Below are 17,935 nucleotides of genomic sequence, written 5' to 3'. Positions count from 1 at the left end.
GAGCACCAAACTCTGAGCTCACCTCTCAAACTCCTGGGGCACAATTTCTCAGTCACTGATAGGAAAAACTTACCAAGTGCTTTGCACTTGTTCAAAACCAAGAAAGGGTGCAAATGAGAGGAAGCTAAAATTATGAATGCACACTCTCATCTGCTATTTTTAAAGCATTCTGGCTTTTTGAGGGTCTGCCAAGCCCATATTATCACTTACCAAGCTGGAGTTCAGGGAGTTTGAGAACCTGAAATACCCTGAGCCTTGGAGAACTGCGTGGGGGCAATGGTTTTGCATTGTACTACTTCTGTGATGGGGGGGGGGGGAGTGAAAAAAAGGAAAAAAAAAAGGAGAGGGTCACAATACTCCTATTTCTTTCCCTCCCCCGCAGAGCGCCGCGGCGGGCAGCCGGGCTGAGGTAAATAAAGCCAAGATGGCGGAGAGCGCCCCCCCGCGGCAGTCGCTCGGGAGCTGGGCGGGAAACCTGCCCGCCCTCATCCGCACCGGGAGAATTCCATAGCAAAACCCTCGCCGCCTCCATCTGAGGGGGTATCTACCCCTTCGCTTCCCAAATAAATTCAGCTCTCGCTGAGACGACCCATACTTGTGTGTTTAAGACAAGGGAGCCTCCAGTCTCCCACCTACAGAGTTATTAAGGCAAGTCCTGTGCAGTCGCACTACAGGGGCCGGGGTAGTTTCTCAAGGGTGAAACGAGCTTCCACCTGGATGTGGATTGCACCAGGACTTCGCTCTGCTGAACTAAATACCTTTGAGAAACGCTTGTGACCTGTACTCGTGCTGAGGAGGCTATTGAACGGTGCGTGCTGCTTTGAAGAACAGTTTATGTATGTGGAAACCAAAGGTAAATTACCTATTAATACCTGTTCACATTCATGGAAGACGGGCTGGAGAGCTACATTTTTGAAGCTTTTTAGGAGGCAAGCCACAGCTATCTTCTCAGAGAACCAGACATTAATTTGGAGATTAATTAGAGCTGTCTTCTACTTTAAGCATTTCACTGTCTTCTGCCAAAAGAACAGGTTAATGCACAAAACCAACAAATAATCCCCTTCAAAAACTACAGATGGTAGTGGAGAAACAAACCCAGGCCACGTGTGAAAGCAGACATCTTTGTACGCTCAAAACCCAGCCCAAACCCCACGTGTGTTCTTCTGTATTGTTCCAGAATTTAACAGATCCTGGACTTAACCACCTCAACTCTCCTGCAGCGCGTGGTCCTGTACGGGTACATCTGCGTTACTGTTCAGTTGGATCAAGGTGTCTTTTGAGGGGAAGCTTCTGATCACCTCCACTTGCTCTGCAGAGCAGTCACCAAGCACGTCAGCTGGATTCCCTCTGGATGAAGCCTAATGCACTCCAACAGAGGTCTAAAAATTGTATACCAGGCTTCAATACTACACCAACAGCCAGCAAGAATATCTTTGAAGCTTAGCGAAAACATTCACTTGAGTGGATCTTTTTCAATACTCTTACCGATAGTCGTCTGCCAATCCCACCACATTGCAGAGGCTGTGTTTCATCTCCTACTACCACTGAAATATTTTTAATTTTTCTACATGTGATTTGATTGCACCCTATTGCAGCATATCATCATGTTTTGTGTTGCTGAAGAATGTAAGACATAGCAGCATAAGGAGGGTTGTCCCAGAAAAAAAAATTATCAAGCAGTTTATGGAAAGAAGTAAACTACTACAAAACACTGCAGCAGATTATTGTGAATTACTCACCTCTTTAAGGCAGGCTGCCTGGATATCATCTTTTACCAAAAAAATCTGCAATTTGAAAAGATTATTCCCTAACAAGTAGTATCCATAGGCGCAGTAGACTGATTTTATAAAAGTAGGATATACTACAAAATAAATTATTCCTTTCATTACATTTAAGAGTATTCAAGTTTTGACATGATAAATTTTAAATGCTTTTTTTTTTACATTGAAGAGGAGATACCTGAAAACTTGTTTTTCTTAAAATCTAAGTCTCATACATTCCTTTAATTTAAAAATGCTTCTAAAGAAAAACATGTCATACTGAAGACAATACATGACTGGGGTTTAATATATTGTCAAGATTTGTATTAACAAAAAGAAATACATGATATATTTTTGAAAGGTTGGTTTTGAGGTGTTTTTTTTTAATAGAACAAAAGGTATCAAGAAAGAAAACACTATTACACAAAGGACAAGTCCTACTTACAAGAAACTTCAGCAAGATTTTCAGAACTGTTTTTTAAAGACATTTCAGTGATCTGTTTCTGCACATCCTGGTCACTTAGGTGTTTCAACACTACATTTTATATTTGAAAGAAGTATTGCGACATCCAATAGCTTACCTATGCACTGAACATAACATGTGGGAAACAGTGTCTGTTTCAAAGATGTAAAGTCAAAGCTGAAAACACGTTATACAAGGTAAGTGAAAATCCAGGTAAGAGGACATTCAAGGAAAGGAGAACAAAAGTTAAGACAGGGTCTTAATCTTTTCTTACCTAATATAATATTCATTCATCTCACTCTTAGCTGAATAATTGGAACAAACATTTTACTAAACTCAGTTTTCTTTAAGAACTCTGAAAAAAACACCTTTCCAGTACTAGAGATTGAGATTTCTTCCAGGGATTTCCACATCTTAGCTTGTTACTAACAAAGAATCACTAAATTTCACTTTAAAGTACCATAGCAGGAAATGTTAGAAATTACAATGGTAACTCTGATGCAATATCTTATGACACTTCTCTTCAAAAAAGTTCACACCTGTACCACTTCCTGAGTGATTAGGAGGCATGAAATTCAAAGACTTAGAAGTCCATCAGTGTAGCATCTTAATTTGTAAGACATTAAATAATAATATAATGAACAATCTCTGCTTTTTGAGGTGTCACAGTAATAAAAAGATAAAGATGACAAGTCTTTTGCTGGAATTCAGTATTGAGTAAAGCAGGTGGAATGGAAGGTTTGCCTGAGTCGCATACCAGCGCCTTCGCACAAGTATTTTCACCAGAAATTTAAGTTGAAATGTAAACTGGAGTGGGACTCACTGAGGGAGGAACATGCTTTTCTACTCATTTTGCAAAGTGTGAGGAGTTTGCTATACTACTAACACCAGTAGTAAATTTCAAAATTGTAACTGCGGTGTAAGTGCTCAGTGCACATAAACATTGGAACATGTCACTGAGTAAGCAGCTTGCTTTCAGGCTCTAGAGCTAGATCTATGCTGTGGGGTTGCAGTACTAACTAGGGAATATACAGTCTAATTCCAATGTACCTAGCTCAGCACTGCAATGAAGTTGTGGGAGCATCTTGCAAGTGGATGCTGTGAGGTCCTTCACATTTGGCAAGAGCTCCAGGTAAACATCCTCAACAGTAACTCACTATACTCCTTCAAATCCTTCCTTAAAAATTTATTTTTCATGATACATCACCAAAATAGTTGCCTAGCTTACTGGTATACTACAAGTGTCTACTACACTAACATTTCTCTTTTGTGTTTTATAGTAATACCCTTATATACTAATGATCTTTGTCCAACATCTGTGGCAACAACTGCCTATTTTTTGTTTTGTGCTGATACAGCTCCAAATCTAGCGGCACCCTAGTCCACTACTGGGACTCAGTCATACGTTCATACAAAGAATCACATTAAAAGTAGCTTAAGCAGACTCATCAGGCAACATTCACACCCCTGCAACGCAGACATAGCCTAAATGGTCTAAGAGGGATATAGACTAAAAACCTGTATTCCTTTCAGTTAAAAAACAGTAGCAGCCTGATGAGCAGCCAAACAGTATTTTTTCTGCATACACATTGTAAGTTAATGTTTCCATGAGGGATGAAGTTTAAGTATATACACAGTTCCCTCATGAACCTTTTGAAGTGTTCACATGTATTCTGGGGAAAAAAGAAGAAACAAACTGAATGTTTTCTGTTCTTCATCGACATCCACATCTTTATTCCTTGCTTCACTGACAGCCTGACACCACTTCCAGTAACAGTTAAAGAGCTCTGCAACATGCCTCAGTATTGAAACAATGCAACTTCAAGTCATCCTGACATTTTACAAAACTACCACGTTTACTTAGAAAGATTTGGCATACTTTGCAAATAGTTGGCGTATTACAGAAAAGTGCTAAAGAAATAGTTATATATCTGTTCATTGTACCAATAAAAAAAGGCAAGAATGTGCTGCCATAATACTTTCCCAGTAAAGAAACAAGAAATACAGTTTAGAGCAGTGTCCTTAAACTGGATCCAGCAAGACACATTGAAAGCTATTTATAAAACATGAGTGAATGAATCAACAATCCAGACAGAAGAGAGCGGGGGATTACAGTGGTCTGCAAACAGAGAAAACACAACAAAAAAAACACAACAAAAAAATCTGACTTCATAACAGCAATGTTGTCTTCATGATGTGGGTTTTCAGATTTTGATATCAGGATAATAAGCAGTGAAGAAGCTGGCCAGGAAGTCATTTCACTTTATGCCACCATCTGTCTATCAATGCTTTTAAGCTAGCTTTCCGCTAGTTCTGCAAGTACTTGGGAAGACTGAAGACCCACAGATTTTTGTTTGTACAGTTTCTAATTTGAAAAAAAAAAACCAAACCCAAAACCAAACCCCAACCATAAAAACCTGTCTAGCCCCCAAGGTGATGGTAAGTGGTATTTGTGTGTAAACTGACTTTGTTTTTAAAACACACTTAACTGGCTTATGTTTTCCAAGCTTATGTCACAAGTACACCATATATTGTGTTGTAACAAATTAACACAAAAATATTTTCAAAGACATCTTTTGAATGAAAATGTTTAAAAATATTTTACAAAAATAACATAAAATAAATTACTTTTTTTTTTTTTAAATGAACAGCTATAAAATCTATGAATCAAACAACATATAACATTGACACAAGATGAAGTATATTCCACTAAAGGCCAGTTAATTACCACAGTGGTATGAAGCTTCAAGTAAATTACTAGGCACTTTTTGCCCAAACAGTAGTCACTCATTCAGTGGAAAATTCCAACTGATGGAAACACCTGAAACATAATTGCTAAAACTTTCTAAGATTCTAAATTTCTCAAAAAAGTGCAGATAAAAAGGCAAAGACAAAAAGGCCAGGTATTATGCCGCACAGGGCACCCAATGTTAGCCACTTTCCTTACATGACTGTGTTCAGCTTAGTTGGGAGTTCCAAAAATGGTGTTAACTAGTCAGCCTTCTCCATCTTACGTGGGCATTTCTATTAAGGCTTTACATGTCAGAGTAGAGAGAAGCAATAGCAGCTCCAGACACACAGGAAAACAGATAAAAAGAAAGGCTGCAGGGCTGTATGTGAGCAGGTAGAAAGTAGCAGAACAGACTTGAACTTCACTCTAATTCGAGAGCACTCCTTGCTTGCAGAATACCAAGCAGTAATACATGTTGTGCTCTGTACCAGCCAATTTGTAATGGTGTGAATGACTCCAGCACCACAATCCAATATCCTCAAGATCCCCAATACCTAGAAGCTCGATCTTCCAGCAAACAAAAGAAGGTACTGTCGTGGGAATTTAAGTACCAGTAACATGCATGAGCTACTATGAAAAATTGCTGTTAAAATAGCTACTAACATAATGAATACAAGGGGAATAAAGGTCAGCTAAAGCAAGAAATTACATATTTCAAAGTACTTTAAAAAGCATTATTGATATTTAATATTCTTAAGTATATTAATATACCTAAGTATATATAGGTATATTAATATACTTAATATAAGATTGTATTAATTTAAAATGTAAAACTTTTAGAAAGCAGCAGTTTGTGGCATGATTTTAAAGCACTGTTTGTTGGGAAGAAAAGCATAGCACTGAGTAGTCCTTAAGAAGTCATGTCATATCAATTAGGTGCAAAGTTCTCCAGCTGGAAGACCAGGTCTACAGCAGCATCAACATCTGGTACAATATGATCTGGTTCTACTAAACCAGGATCAAATCTAAAATCTCTGTGGCCATGGAACACCGTTTCAGTTATGCTCTCCCTGGTATCCAAGGGAACCTCGGCGTGAGGGTTGTAAACCCCAGTACAAACAAGAACAGACCTACAGTGGGCAGCTGCTGCAGATGCTAATTCATTCTCCCAACTGTTGTCTATTTCATCATCCTGAGAGAGAGTGGCAGATCCTCTGCCACCAGCAACTTTGGCCTGAATCCGTGATTTTGAACCTTTTCTGGAGTTCTCTTCAAGATAGCGATTGTAAAGGTTAGCACCATACACATCAGTCATGAGATTATCTCTGGAAAAGTGAGAAGAAACTTCAGTCAGCAGTGCAATTTTAGTTGTCAAACTTTGATGTACGAAAGACATTTTTACAGTTTTGCCTTAACAGTTTATTTTATACTTTACATAACTTTTATGTAGAAGTATGCAGACAGGAAGAAATCCAATCCCATAGCTATTTTATGACACCATTTTCATTAAGCATTAACTATGATAAAAGTGAGTAACTCTCCATATTGAAATTGCCGACTGGAGCAGAGGCAGGGGAAATCAAGGGTAGGTATTAGCAGTCCATGAATGAGCTTATTGTATTTCCAAACATCTTGGAGATTCTGGAACAGTCTTTAATACAATACAGCTTTATCTCTTTCTATGAAAAGGATTCTATGATGTGACAGCACATGCAGTAGCATATGACCAAGCTTAACAACCTCACAAATAAATTCTAACTCTACATTCTCTAATAACTGTCATTTACTCAAAGCTTGTTGGTGTTATACCAGTAAACCTAATAAAACAAACATCCATGCAAATCCTTTTTGTTAGATTTACACAGCCTATTACAGAAATTAAAAAAAAGTAATTAAAAAAAAATTGGGAGACATCTTAGTTGCATATAAACCACTTTTTGTGCTTCAAAAGAAATTACACATGGAAGGAGCAAAGTATTATTAATTTTCAGGATTAGAAACAGTGAGGCTCAAAAACATTATAAAAAGTATGCCATACCACCAAGGCTGTTAGGTAGTCCCAATAATGGTGTTATTTGAGAAACAAACTAGTAAGAGTTGTGTATTTTTCTTGTTTTATTTTGCTGGTATGTATGTTGCAAGTAGTTTCCTCCTGTACTCGTTAGACTTGTGATATCTTACCCGACTGCATAAAGAGTTTGAATAGGTTGCTTCCACTGCCTTTCTGCTGCCTGAGCCCTGATGAGGTATTCTGCATACTGGTAGGTCAGTTTACTAGGTTTGCCCATTAAGACCTCATATTTCAGATCTTTGCCAGTGATCTTCTTGTAAATGTTTTCCAAACAAACCATGAATGTTCCATGCCCAAACCTACACAGATATAAGGACAAATCAAATGATACTAAGTACACATAAAAAAAGCAAAGCTTTTTTATTTCATGATCTTTTAGGAATAAATCATATCCTGTAACTATCAAATTTCCCTCAGTTTGCACGCAACATTTCCACAGCTGTTTCACTGAAAATTAAGTGCTGATTAGCTGAACAATAAATGCCACAATAAAAACATGTAATTGGGACAGCATAACAGACTTGCGTATTTTTAAAACGCAGCAACAGTTTGTGGTAGCATTACTTGCATTTAAGTAGATACCCTAGTTACAAAAGCGATGCTTACGAAATAATGCCTAACCTGTAATCTACTCTCTGCATTGACTTAACAGAATCAGCTAAATTAACAAAGAGGCAAAACAGAAAAGGAAAGTTAGTCAGACAGGAGGAAAATTGCTCCCTCCTTAAAAACAAGAGTATACCAAACCGCACTTGTAATATGGAAACAAAAACCTTTATGGGTTTCTCTAAAAAAAAATAGATGCAAATAAGGATCAAAGAATAAGCTATAATTTTACGGCATGCTTTTGATAACTCAGTTATTTTGATCAAGGTGCAAACAGTGATGATGGATCATCAACTAAGCCTGTAAATCAGTAATTTAGAAGACATAATCTCATGATGAAAGAAAGCAGTTTTACTTCATTACTGAAGTCAGGATGCGGGATTAGGGATGAATTAATACATACCACTTGAGAAATATCGAATTACCAAAACAGCCCGAACAAGAATAAAAAGTTGCTATACAAGAATTCTTTATACAATAAATTACACATACTACTTAACAAGAGCTGCTAGGCAACTTCTAATGCACCTAGATTAGTATATCTGCTCAAACCAGGTACCCATAGCCTAAAAAACCCCAAAATACCAGTATAATGAGCATCAGAAGCCAGTAGAGATAATACAAGGTGTACTAACAAAGAAACTAAGTCTCTAAGGGCCTAGAAATCAAGAGTCTTTTAAGGAAAAAAGCTACAAAGAAGGAAGCAGCTGTAGCACTTTCAAATGTGGTACAGAATTAGCTTTTGTGAATTCTGAATTAACCCTTCATTCCCTCTCTCCACCCTGCTTGTTGCTTTGTATTATGAACTAATACCAATAAATAAACATAAAATTATTTCCAGTAATTATTAGCAACAGCTTAAAACAACTTAGTCATGGCATTATATTCCAATAGTGAAGGTAATGGCACTGACGGATGCAACCTTGTCATGCTGTCAAAGGAAAAAATGAACTTTATACTGGATCCTTCCCAAAGGACACAACTGAAACTTCGTATCTTAATCACTGTAGATACATTGATTGCCTTTCTGTAGCCTGAAACTATCACACATAGGTCTTTTGCCAATGCGCTAAGTAGAGGTGGTCTTTGCATCCAAGTAAGGGTATCTGACAAGACCTTCAACCCAAGATCAAGGCAGCAATCAAGTCAAAATAACAATTTCTATTTCAGTCTATGCTCTAATTTTGGACCGGTGGGAAGGGAGGGGAAACAAAACTATAAAGAACTACCTTCTATTGAAAACAAAATCAAACAAAACCACTATCAGAGATCATGCCACCTTGTTCTGTGTGTTCTACTTGTTTTTTCTTACATTCCTTAAAGGCCTCACTATATTGTCCTCAGCTCAAAAACACTCACTGCTTTCAACTAGCAGGGTCAATTCTTTACCCTACTAGAAACTGTAGGGTGGAAAAGAGAAATACCAAAGAAGGACCTAATGAAATGAAACAATGGCCTTGATAATTTTTTCATTTTTTCCTTTGAACTGAGACTCTGAGGCCCTCAGGCAAAAACCTATCTTTCCCCACTCTTCTGGGAGTGGGGAAACAAAAAGGTTTAGGGCTTAAAAGCAGTTTTTATCTCGAGTAACTGATTTCCTGAATGCAATAACATAGACAGTAATAAGGCAGCATTTGCTGAAAGTGCGTTGCTTTAGAGACCTTGTATTCAAAGCTGAGACCTACTGTGAAGCTATAGCAAGCATTTTGTGTAAAAGTATCGACTCTGAATTTTACTGAAGAAACGAGGAAACCCCAAATATATCCCGATATACATACATGTTATAATCGCACTTACCTTGGAGACTGTGCTTCAGCTACCCACATCAGATCCATATTACAAGCAAGTACAGGAATGTGAGGGTAATTTTCACGGTGATATGGATTTCCAGGATAGCCACTTGTCAGCAAAACATCTATTATCAACTGAAGGTTGGTTTCCCATCTGACAGGCTCCCCAAACAAAACAACAGCTACGAGAACAAGAATTAGAAAATAGATTTATAGAATTAGTTAACAGGGCACCAAATCTCTGACACTAAAACCTTGTCTGAAGAGACTGAACAAGTAATTTGATTTAACCATGAACTGATTAAATAGTCACATTAACTTTAAATTAGGGTTTTAATATATTACATACCCATTCATTCACAGAAAATCTCAGAAGTAACAAGACCCCACTGCAAAATCTACAGGTTTAAGAATTTGGGCCTTTTTTTAATTGGCTAAGTTTCTCCATAGCATCACAAAATATTAACTTCTAAATTGTATTTCTAATTCTTTCATACCTTTGCGAATTCTATGTTTACATACAGTATTTAAATAATCCATCAGAGATGTTATTTTGTTCATCTTAAAACAAAATTTGAACATTGTTTTTAGACATTTTTCCGGTCTCCAGCAATAATCTGACATGGATTTTTTTAAATCCTAAAGTCCAGTTTCTACCTTCCTGTACTTCAGATGAGATGAGAGTGAATACAGTGTGCTGAAACAAGATGCTTCTCATACTACAACTCTGAAGTGACCATCCTGACTACTGTAAAACAAGACCGATTATTTCTGAACACGTCAATTCACTCCTCATTTTTGAAAGGAAGGCAACAATAGCCTATTAAAGGAAGATAAAAAGGAAAGCAGACTGCCCCTATCTTCTGAAACTTCAAAAACACATGGCTGAAAACTGCACACATTAAAAAAAAAAAAAACAACAGCTTTATCACACGTGATACATTCCAAATTAATGGCAGATGCCATTAACAAAGAAATTTTAGAATTGTCTCAGCCAACTTTCTGAAGTGCCCAGCAATCTAAAAATAAATTCTAATTATAGAGGACAATAAAGATATTTAATCTATAAATGGATAGTTGCAAGTTAAATAAAGATAACTGACCCTCAATCTTGGGAAGCTCCACAGCAGAGGGGTACTGCAATAAGAAAAAAAATGAACGTTTTCTACAAGATTAGATATCTACTACTATTTTTTAACAGAATAAATTCAAGTATAGCTCCCACGGTTGTCTTCTGCAACACTGACAGGAAATGCACTCTCTATTTTGGTATATACCTGACGTCAGTTTACTTAGAAACTTGAATTTCAATTCTGAAGTGAAATCTCGTGGCAAATGGATAGCAGACAAGTTAGCGTGTTCTACATTTGCTAGCCTCCTACATCTATTTAACTTCCTCTGGCAAGCTTCAGTTGTTTAATTTGCTTGTCTATGAAAGTATGGATGTTTATTTTTCCTACCGGAGTAAGAGGCCTCTAGTATTAACAAGATATTTGAAAAATAGTTTTTGAAATGTATTTTTTTAACACTGCTAAGAAAGAAAAACACATTGTATAACACATAATACATTTCCTAAGCAAATAAGAGTTTCTACTTCATGATTTACTCCCTATGGTGACAAATATGTTAACAGTTTCTTGAACTTCTACATCTGCATGGTTGAGAAGCAAGGCAAAAGGTGATATAACTGAGTTATGGATTCTATGAACCACAAAGAATTTCTTGACTTCACATGGGAAAAATCCACTTTATACACTGACCCTGAATATGTACAATACACGCATGTATTTATTGTGTATGTATCCACTTCTTTTTGAAATTCTGCACAATTCCGTTGAAATCGTACTGTACATACTGTTAATATTTAAATACATTTAAGTAATGGTATAAACAAGAAAGGGAGTCCTTGGGAGAAAAATTAGTTATCTGCAAAGCATTAATTTACAATCAAAGCAACCTCACGGCCTAGAAACAATACCAAGACAATCCTATACTGAAGGAAAAAGCTTATTTTGTCTTCCACACATCTGAGGAAGCTAATAAGCTTTCCAAGACAGATTTTGAATTAGGTATCTGTACTAAATTATAACTTTTCCCACAACAGTAAGTTACAAAATCAAAGATTATGTTAAACAATTACCACTGATAGAAAAAAAAAAAAAGTCTATACAGTTTTTCTTGAAAATCCTGTAATAAAACAAATGAGGCAGCAGAAAAGCAAAGTCAAAGTACATTGTAAGAACAACAGCATTAGCTTGGTAGTTCAAATATTGACCCCTATTATAGAATGTCATCTAACGAGCAAACAAAGAATTTTAAAACAAAAAAATATACTTACCAGAACGTTAGGCCTTCTGTCATGGTCAACTACATCTAGCAAAGGGTGTTTCTCCCGCAATGTTTCAATGGTAATAGGTTGACAGAAACCAAGGCTGGGAAAATACCAGTTAAGGATACAGAATTGCTTCTATTAAAAGGTTTAAAAAATTGGCAATTCCATTTTAACAATTCTAACATATGCAGTTTATCTGGTAAAGCAAATTATTTAGGAATGAAAGCAATATATCAAAGACTGACTTTTACTTCTGTGAGATAAAAAGACGATCATCCCATTACTTATAAATGGGAGACCTGTGTGCTTGAAATCTTAAGACAAAAATTATACATAAATCTTTCTCAAAATATGATACAAAAAGCAAGAAGCCACTCTAGACCTGCAATACTCTGAGATCATCTCCACAGAAGCACAAAAAGAAGTTCATCTGGCAGCAAGACAACATCTTGTGTAATTATTATAGGAAAGAAATATGAGCTAGTTGAGGAAAAAATACAGTCTCCACAAACTGTGCTTTCCTTAGGCCATTATAACTGCAAATGTATTGCTAGATAAACAAACACCATAAAGCTCAGTCTTTTGCAAAATGGTGAACTGACCAATCAGGTTTAATTATGCTCTAAAGGGAGTTAAGATAAATACTGAAACACATCAAAAAAGGAAAGGACCAAAAGGGGAAAAAAATAACCTCACGATTTGCACGGTAGTGCTCTTAAATGCTGATATATCCCAATAATTTAAACTTGGTTAACAAGAGGTAATCAAACTAAAACTGCCTGTTTATGTAAAAAGCAGTTGTTGCTACTCTCAATACTGGCAAATTCTTACCATGCAAATGAAAACAAGAGCTATTTAAATATATCACTTATACAAACTAAGCCACCTGATTTTATATTGGAATTAGCACCACAGGCCATTTATAAAGTCATTTTAAGACTAGATTATCCCATACAAAAATGCTATCTAACAGAAATATGGTTTTTATATTTTGTATTCAGCCTTGTAACATACTTTTCTCTTACCCATGCCGAACAAATTTTGACAGTTAACTGGAATATTCCTTCAGTGACATTTTCTCATCTTTGTATTTGACATAAAGCTTATACTTCAAAGTTGCATATACATTTTTTACAACTTATAACTTACACAAGCTTTAATTAAAGTCCCAATAAAGGAAGAAGTGCAGAATGAAAATTATGCAAAAGTTAAGGTCATTAAATTACAGTTTGAAGCTTTGATACCACCATTATATCAACATAATTCAAGTTCTTTTTGGCAGTTAGTACAGAAGCGGCAAAATATCTTCAAGTATAGTTCTACTCTAGATGCTGGCTACAAAAAGAACGTGACCTGACCTGGCCGCACACTTAAAAGCAAATCTTGAGCCACTGAGCTAAAAGTCAGATGTGATAAATAATAGATAGAATGTCAGGCTCTCATCCTCAAGGGAGCACAAACCCTTTGTGCTAAAGTGTCATTTGCAAATGATTCAAAACCATAACTCTTTCTCTTTTTTCCTTCCTCATTAAAAACACATAGAACAAAGTGAAGCAAATATCAGCATACCAACCGTTTCCAAAACATAAATTTGACATCATAGTAAGAACTACCATTGCTTATTACTGGATTTGTAGTGTTGAAATGTTTGGTCTTCACTTGATTCACAGGATCCCCTGAACTTGACTAAGGAAAATACTTAAACAGAAAGGTTTGTGGGTTTGTTTGTGTTTGGTTTGTTTTTTTTTTAAAGATACTCTCGAGCAATATCAAGAAGTGGTCCTTGTCCAGATACAAGAACACATTTTTCATGATAACGTTTGAACATCCGCAGAGGACTGTGTGACATCACCACTTGTTCTTGTAAAATCTGTTTGGGATTTAAAAACAAAAGGAGTCTGTTGTTTTTCAGGTAAGTTTATATGTAGATTTAGTTAACAGGTGTGACAAATTCTGTGAATTACAACATAATCATACATATCTACCTAAAACCCTGCCATATCATTTTCTCCTAAGTTTCACAGATGACGTATTGATAATATGCCAGAAAAAAACACATTACTGACAAATCATCATAGACACCCCTTTCAGCTTCCAGAATTACTCTATTCAACATGAACACCAGGTTTTCCCCCCTAGTTTTACAGAATCACCAAATGCATTTAGAAAACAAACAGGAAAGAAGAATCAGAACTGCCCTAGTTCCAACTGTGGTCCCTTTGCTAGACTGCAGCAACTGATTTAACTGTATCAGAAGACTTCGTTCTTTTAGTTTACATATCCCCATTCCTTCAATAGGTATAAAACCAGTAAAATTATTTGCCTGGAAGTATGCTATTATGAATTGCTTCTTACCACCTTTACAGATCTAAAAACCTCAAAAATAATCAAGATGTCACTTTACCCATGACACACAGGATGTTATTGATACAGATATGCCCACATCTGCTGGCCCTTAAGGAAACAAAGGGCACTGCAGAACTGACTTTATGGCTTTCTCTTAGTAAGGCCCAAACACAGTCTTCAACAACAGAGAAGTCCTACTGCCTGCTGTGCCCACATATCGGGGGGGGGGGGGGGGGGATGGGATAAAGTTTTGTCACTCGTATCGAAAATAGGCAGGAAGCTCCCATCCTGCACATTATCACAGAAGACATTCAGCTTGCTAGAGCAGAGTTTCATGTTGCTGGCACACACATGTTTTTATTCAGAAGGAGAAGGCAAGATTTATTCCCACGATAATAATGTTGCAAAGAAATACCACCACCATTAGCTTTACCATTGGAGAAATCAGTACCTTTACCAACGGAAATACCATTAGCCTTGGACAGCATTTTTTACTTTTATAATACCTCCAGCAAAGCATTTCAGGGGGCTTAAGGGAAGAACAAAAGTGATTAACTGAGCAGCATTTAATAGAAGGTAATATATTTTGACACATTCACTGTAAGTAAATAACTACATAAACAGCATTTAAGCTACTCACTGGAACTCCCAGTAGATGAGACAACTGATCAGCTTTTTTCTGGCGAAGGCAATTCCCTGCATTGGTGACAAACACTACAGGCACCAAGAATTGTCCCTGAGAATTCACTAGCTTTTGAAAGGCTGTTTTTGCAGCAGGAATTGGAGTCTTTCCTCGTACCAGTACACCATCAATGTCAAAAAGAAAACCAAAGGATGGCAGTATGTTGAGCTGTAAGAAAGAGTTGAAAAGAAAGAGTACATTAGTTATGCCCAGACTTACACACGTTTGATAAAGCTTACAAAAGCTAAAGCCCAATGAAAACAGACGCCTCCACAAAGAAGGAATGGATCTTTAACTGTACATTTTAATGCGTCTTATATTCATATGCTACAATACCTACTGTGAAAAAAGGAGCACCAGAACTCCCTTTTCCTTATGCATACAGCCTCATGAGTTCTACCTTGCTTTATGAGTAGTTCCACAACGTTTCAGAAGATAGGGACAAATTGAATTAAACTGATAAAAAAGAGGCACAAATACATGCTGCTGTGCCAGTGAGTCACACTTTTCATTGATTTAACCCCACTCTTTCACCAGTAATTTCAATGCACAGAATACTAACAAAAAAAACTACTAACAAAATAAACAAAAGTACATTTTTCAGCAGCAGGTAGGTCTTGAATGCAAGTATTGTACTCCGCTCCTCCCTTACAAGATGTTTAGATACTAAAACTGTCCCTGCTGTCACTTGTACTTTCCTGTTCCAGAACAGGTTCGACTCGAGCCAGGTATCTGTTGCACTCCTTACACATTGTTTCAGTTGATTCTTAAGTTTTATATATGGCAGACTAATGCCTACTGGTAAAGTTAGCACCTCCTTAAACAAAGATGCTGTTTGAGTTACTAAAATTTATCCCATTGCCTGCCTTTGAAGAAGTGAAGAGCTAGACCTAGTAAGCCCAGAAAAGGAGAGAGAGGCTAAGAAAGATAAGCTGGGTGATAAGCCTAAGGAGCGGAGACAGAGAGAGGACTGTTGAGCAATGAAACCGTGACTGAATCAGGTTGGAAAAGGATGGACTAAAAAGGATCTATAATCTAAGCTTAATTTCTCTCCCAAGCTTCAAATGGAATCCAGAACTCTCAGGATTTATGATCCCCTCTTTCATCATTTGATGAAAAAGGAGTGAGAGATTAAGCGCTGAGATGGAGTGTGATGGGGAGAACAGGCGCAGAAATGACTCCAGCCAGCAGAGGTGGGACAGCCTTTGCTATTCAAGCTGTCTGGGGGCACATCCTGACAGCAATCCAGCCCGCTGTTCTTCCCGTGGAGGGAGAAGGGCATTTTGCCTATTTAAGCAGCACTTTGTTCCTCATCAATTATTCATCTGCTACATTTTTCCTGCAGCTGGGTACAGCACAGAGATAGGCACTGCCACAACCACCACCGCCTGAAAGGTGATGTAGCTGCAGACACACACCTTGACACACCGGCTCTCACTGCTGCCTCTTCTAAAACCATGGCACGCCAATGACATTTGAAAACCCATGAGTTTGAGTACATACCCCTACAGAGCCCAATTTAATAAAGTCAACACTTTAAATGTATTGCACTATCATTGATTTAAATTAGGCAGTTGGGTTTTGTTCAGTTTTACATGCCGGAACTCCCCCTGAAGCCCTCTCCTTTCTCCCCGATATAATTATCAGCCCTCTGAAACAAAAAACCCTGCAACCACTGTCTCCGAGTAGTCTGCAACACTTTGAGGAACGCTACGTTAGAAATAACCCGCCTGCTGCAGAAATGATGTTGCAGGCTTGCTGATGGACATACAGTAGTCTTCTCAGGCTTTGTAAGCTGGTATGTGAAATTACTGAAACTATATTGTAATGGTTTTGTAAGAAACACAGTTCTTCGCGTTAATTTTGCCATCTGTAAATAACGTAGATTACAAACGTGAATTTTACAGCGAACGACACCGTAGCAAAATTTAAAAAAAAAAGAAGTCTTTTGCTAAACATACAGTGAAAAAAAGAACCAAGCAAGGAATTGAGCCTATATCCGAAAGGGAAATAACGAAACTAACAGCTATTTTTTTCTTCCTTTTGACCACAAAGGAACACTCTCTCCGCGACAGGAGAGATCTGCAGCGCTGCCACAACAAAGGAGCCGGGACGAAGCCCGGGGCTCCCTCCGAGCCCGACCGTAACGACTCCCGCTGCTCCTCTTCGGCAACAGCGGAAGGCAAAAGCCTCGGAAGAGGGGGGCTCGCAGGCACCGGCGAGGGAACCCCGGTAACGAGCTCCCAGCTGGGACGGGAGTGAGACGATCCCTCCGCCCCGGGCAGGGAAAGCCCCCGGGAGCGGGAACGGCCCCTCCCCGCGGGCGGCCCGCGCCCCCGCCGCCCCTCAGCCGCGGCGGGCGGCCCGGCCGTGCCCCGCCACACCCTGGGGCGCCGGCAGGCCGCGCCCCGCCCAGGCCGGGTCCGGCAGCCGCCGCCCGAGGCCGTTTCGGTTTCGCTCCGGCTCGCCCCGCACGCCTTGGAGGCGCCCGCCCCCGGGCCACAACCGCCGCCCCGGGCCCCTCGCTTACCTCGCTGCCGCCGCCGCTCCCCTCATCCGCCGGCGCGCCGCAGAGCCCGTTGAGCGCCGGGAGCCGGGGCGGCCGCCCCGCGGCACCGGCCCTGAGGAGAGCGCGGAGCGGCGGCAGCGCGCGCCGCATAACGGCCGCGGGGCGGGAACGGCGACCGGCGGCGGCGGCGCGCGCCGAGCGACCGGCATGCCCCGCCTCCACAGCGCGGCCACGCCCACCTCCCCAACGCCCCGCCCCGCCGGCTCAGGCCCCGCCCCCGCGCTGCAGCCTCACTCAGCTGGCCCGGCAGCGGGCCGTGAGGAGACGGCCCCGCCCTCGCCCAGCCAGCGCCGCCCGTCGAAGCTCTTCCTGGCTTCGCGCCGCCATCTTGTCCCCTGGCAGCGGGCAAGCGTTGGGCGAGCGGGAGCGGGCCGGGGCTCTGGTGTCTGACTCGCCTCAAGGGCTGCAGGAGGCGGTACCGCTTCGGCGGCAACATTTCTACCCAGGAAAGAACCAAGTTTTTCTTCAATAACAAATCAGACGTTCCTTCTGGTTCTTCAGGAGTCGATGCTTTTGGGGAAAAAAGCATATCACGTCTGTACACAAATACTGCGGAATCTTAGATCTGTATTGCAAAGGCATTTC

General features: G+C 39.4%; 1 protein-coding gene across 1 annotated transcript; it reads right to left on the bottom strand.

Moving 5' to 3' along the window:
• Nucleotides 1–2,062: 2,062 nt before the first annotated feature.
• Nucleotides 2,063–17,498, bottom strand: LOC142042585 (haloacid dehalogenase-like hydrolase domain-containing 5). Its single transcript, XM_075052659.1, has 8 exons — nucleotides 17,312–17,498; nucleotides 14,740–14,949; nucleotides 13,511–13,623; nucleotides 11,760–11,853; nucleotides 10,525–10,558; nucleotides 9,429–9,603; nucleotides 7,136–7,324; nucleotides 2,063–6,279 (listed from the first exon to the last, which is right to left on the bottom strand). The coding sequence occupies exons 1-8, from the start codon at nucleotides 17,438–17,440 to the stop codon at nucleotides 5,883–5,885; spliced, it is 1,341 nt and encodes a 446-aa protein (XP_074908760.1). The 5' UTR covers nucleotides 17,441–17,498; the 3' UTR covers nucleotides 2,063–5,882.
• Nucleotides 17,499–17,935: the final 437 nt, after the last annotated feature.

This window comes from Buteo buteo, chromosome 21 (assembly GCF_964188355.1).
Source record: "Buteo buteo chromosome 21, bButBut1.hap1.1, whole genome shotgun sequence".
In the NCBI taxonomy this organism is placed as follows: Eukaryota; Metazoa; Chordata; class Aves; order Accipitriformes; family Accipitridae; genus Buteo; species Buteo buteo.
This window is presented reverse-complemented; position numbering and strand designations above follow the sequence as displayed.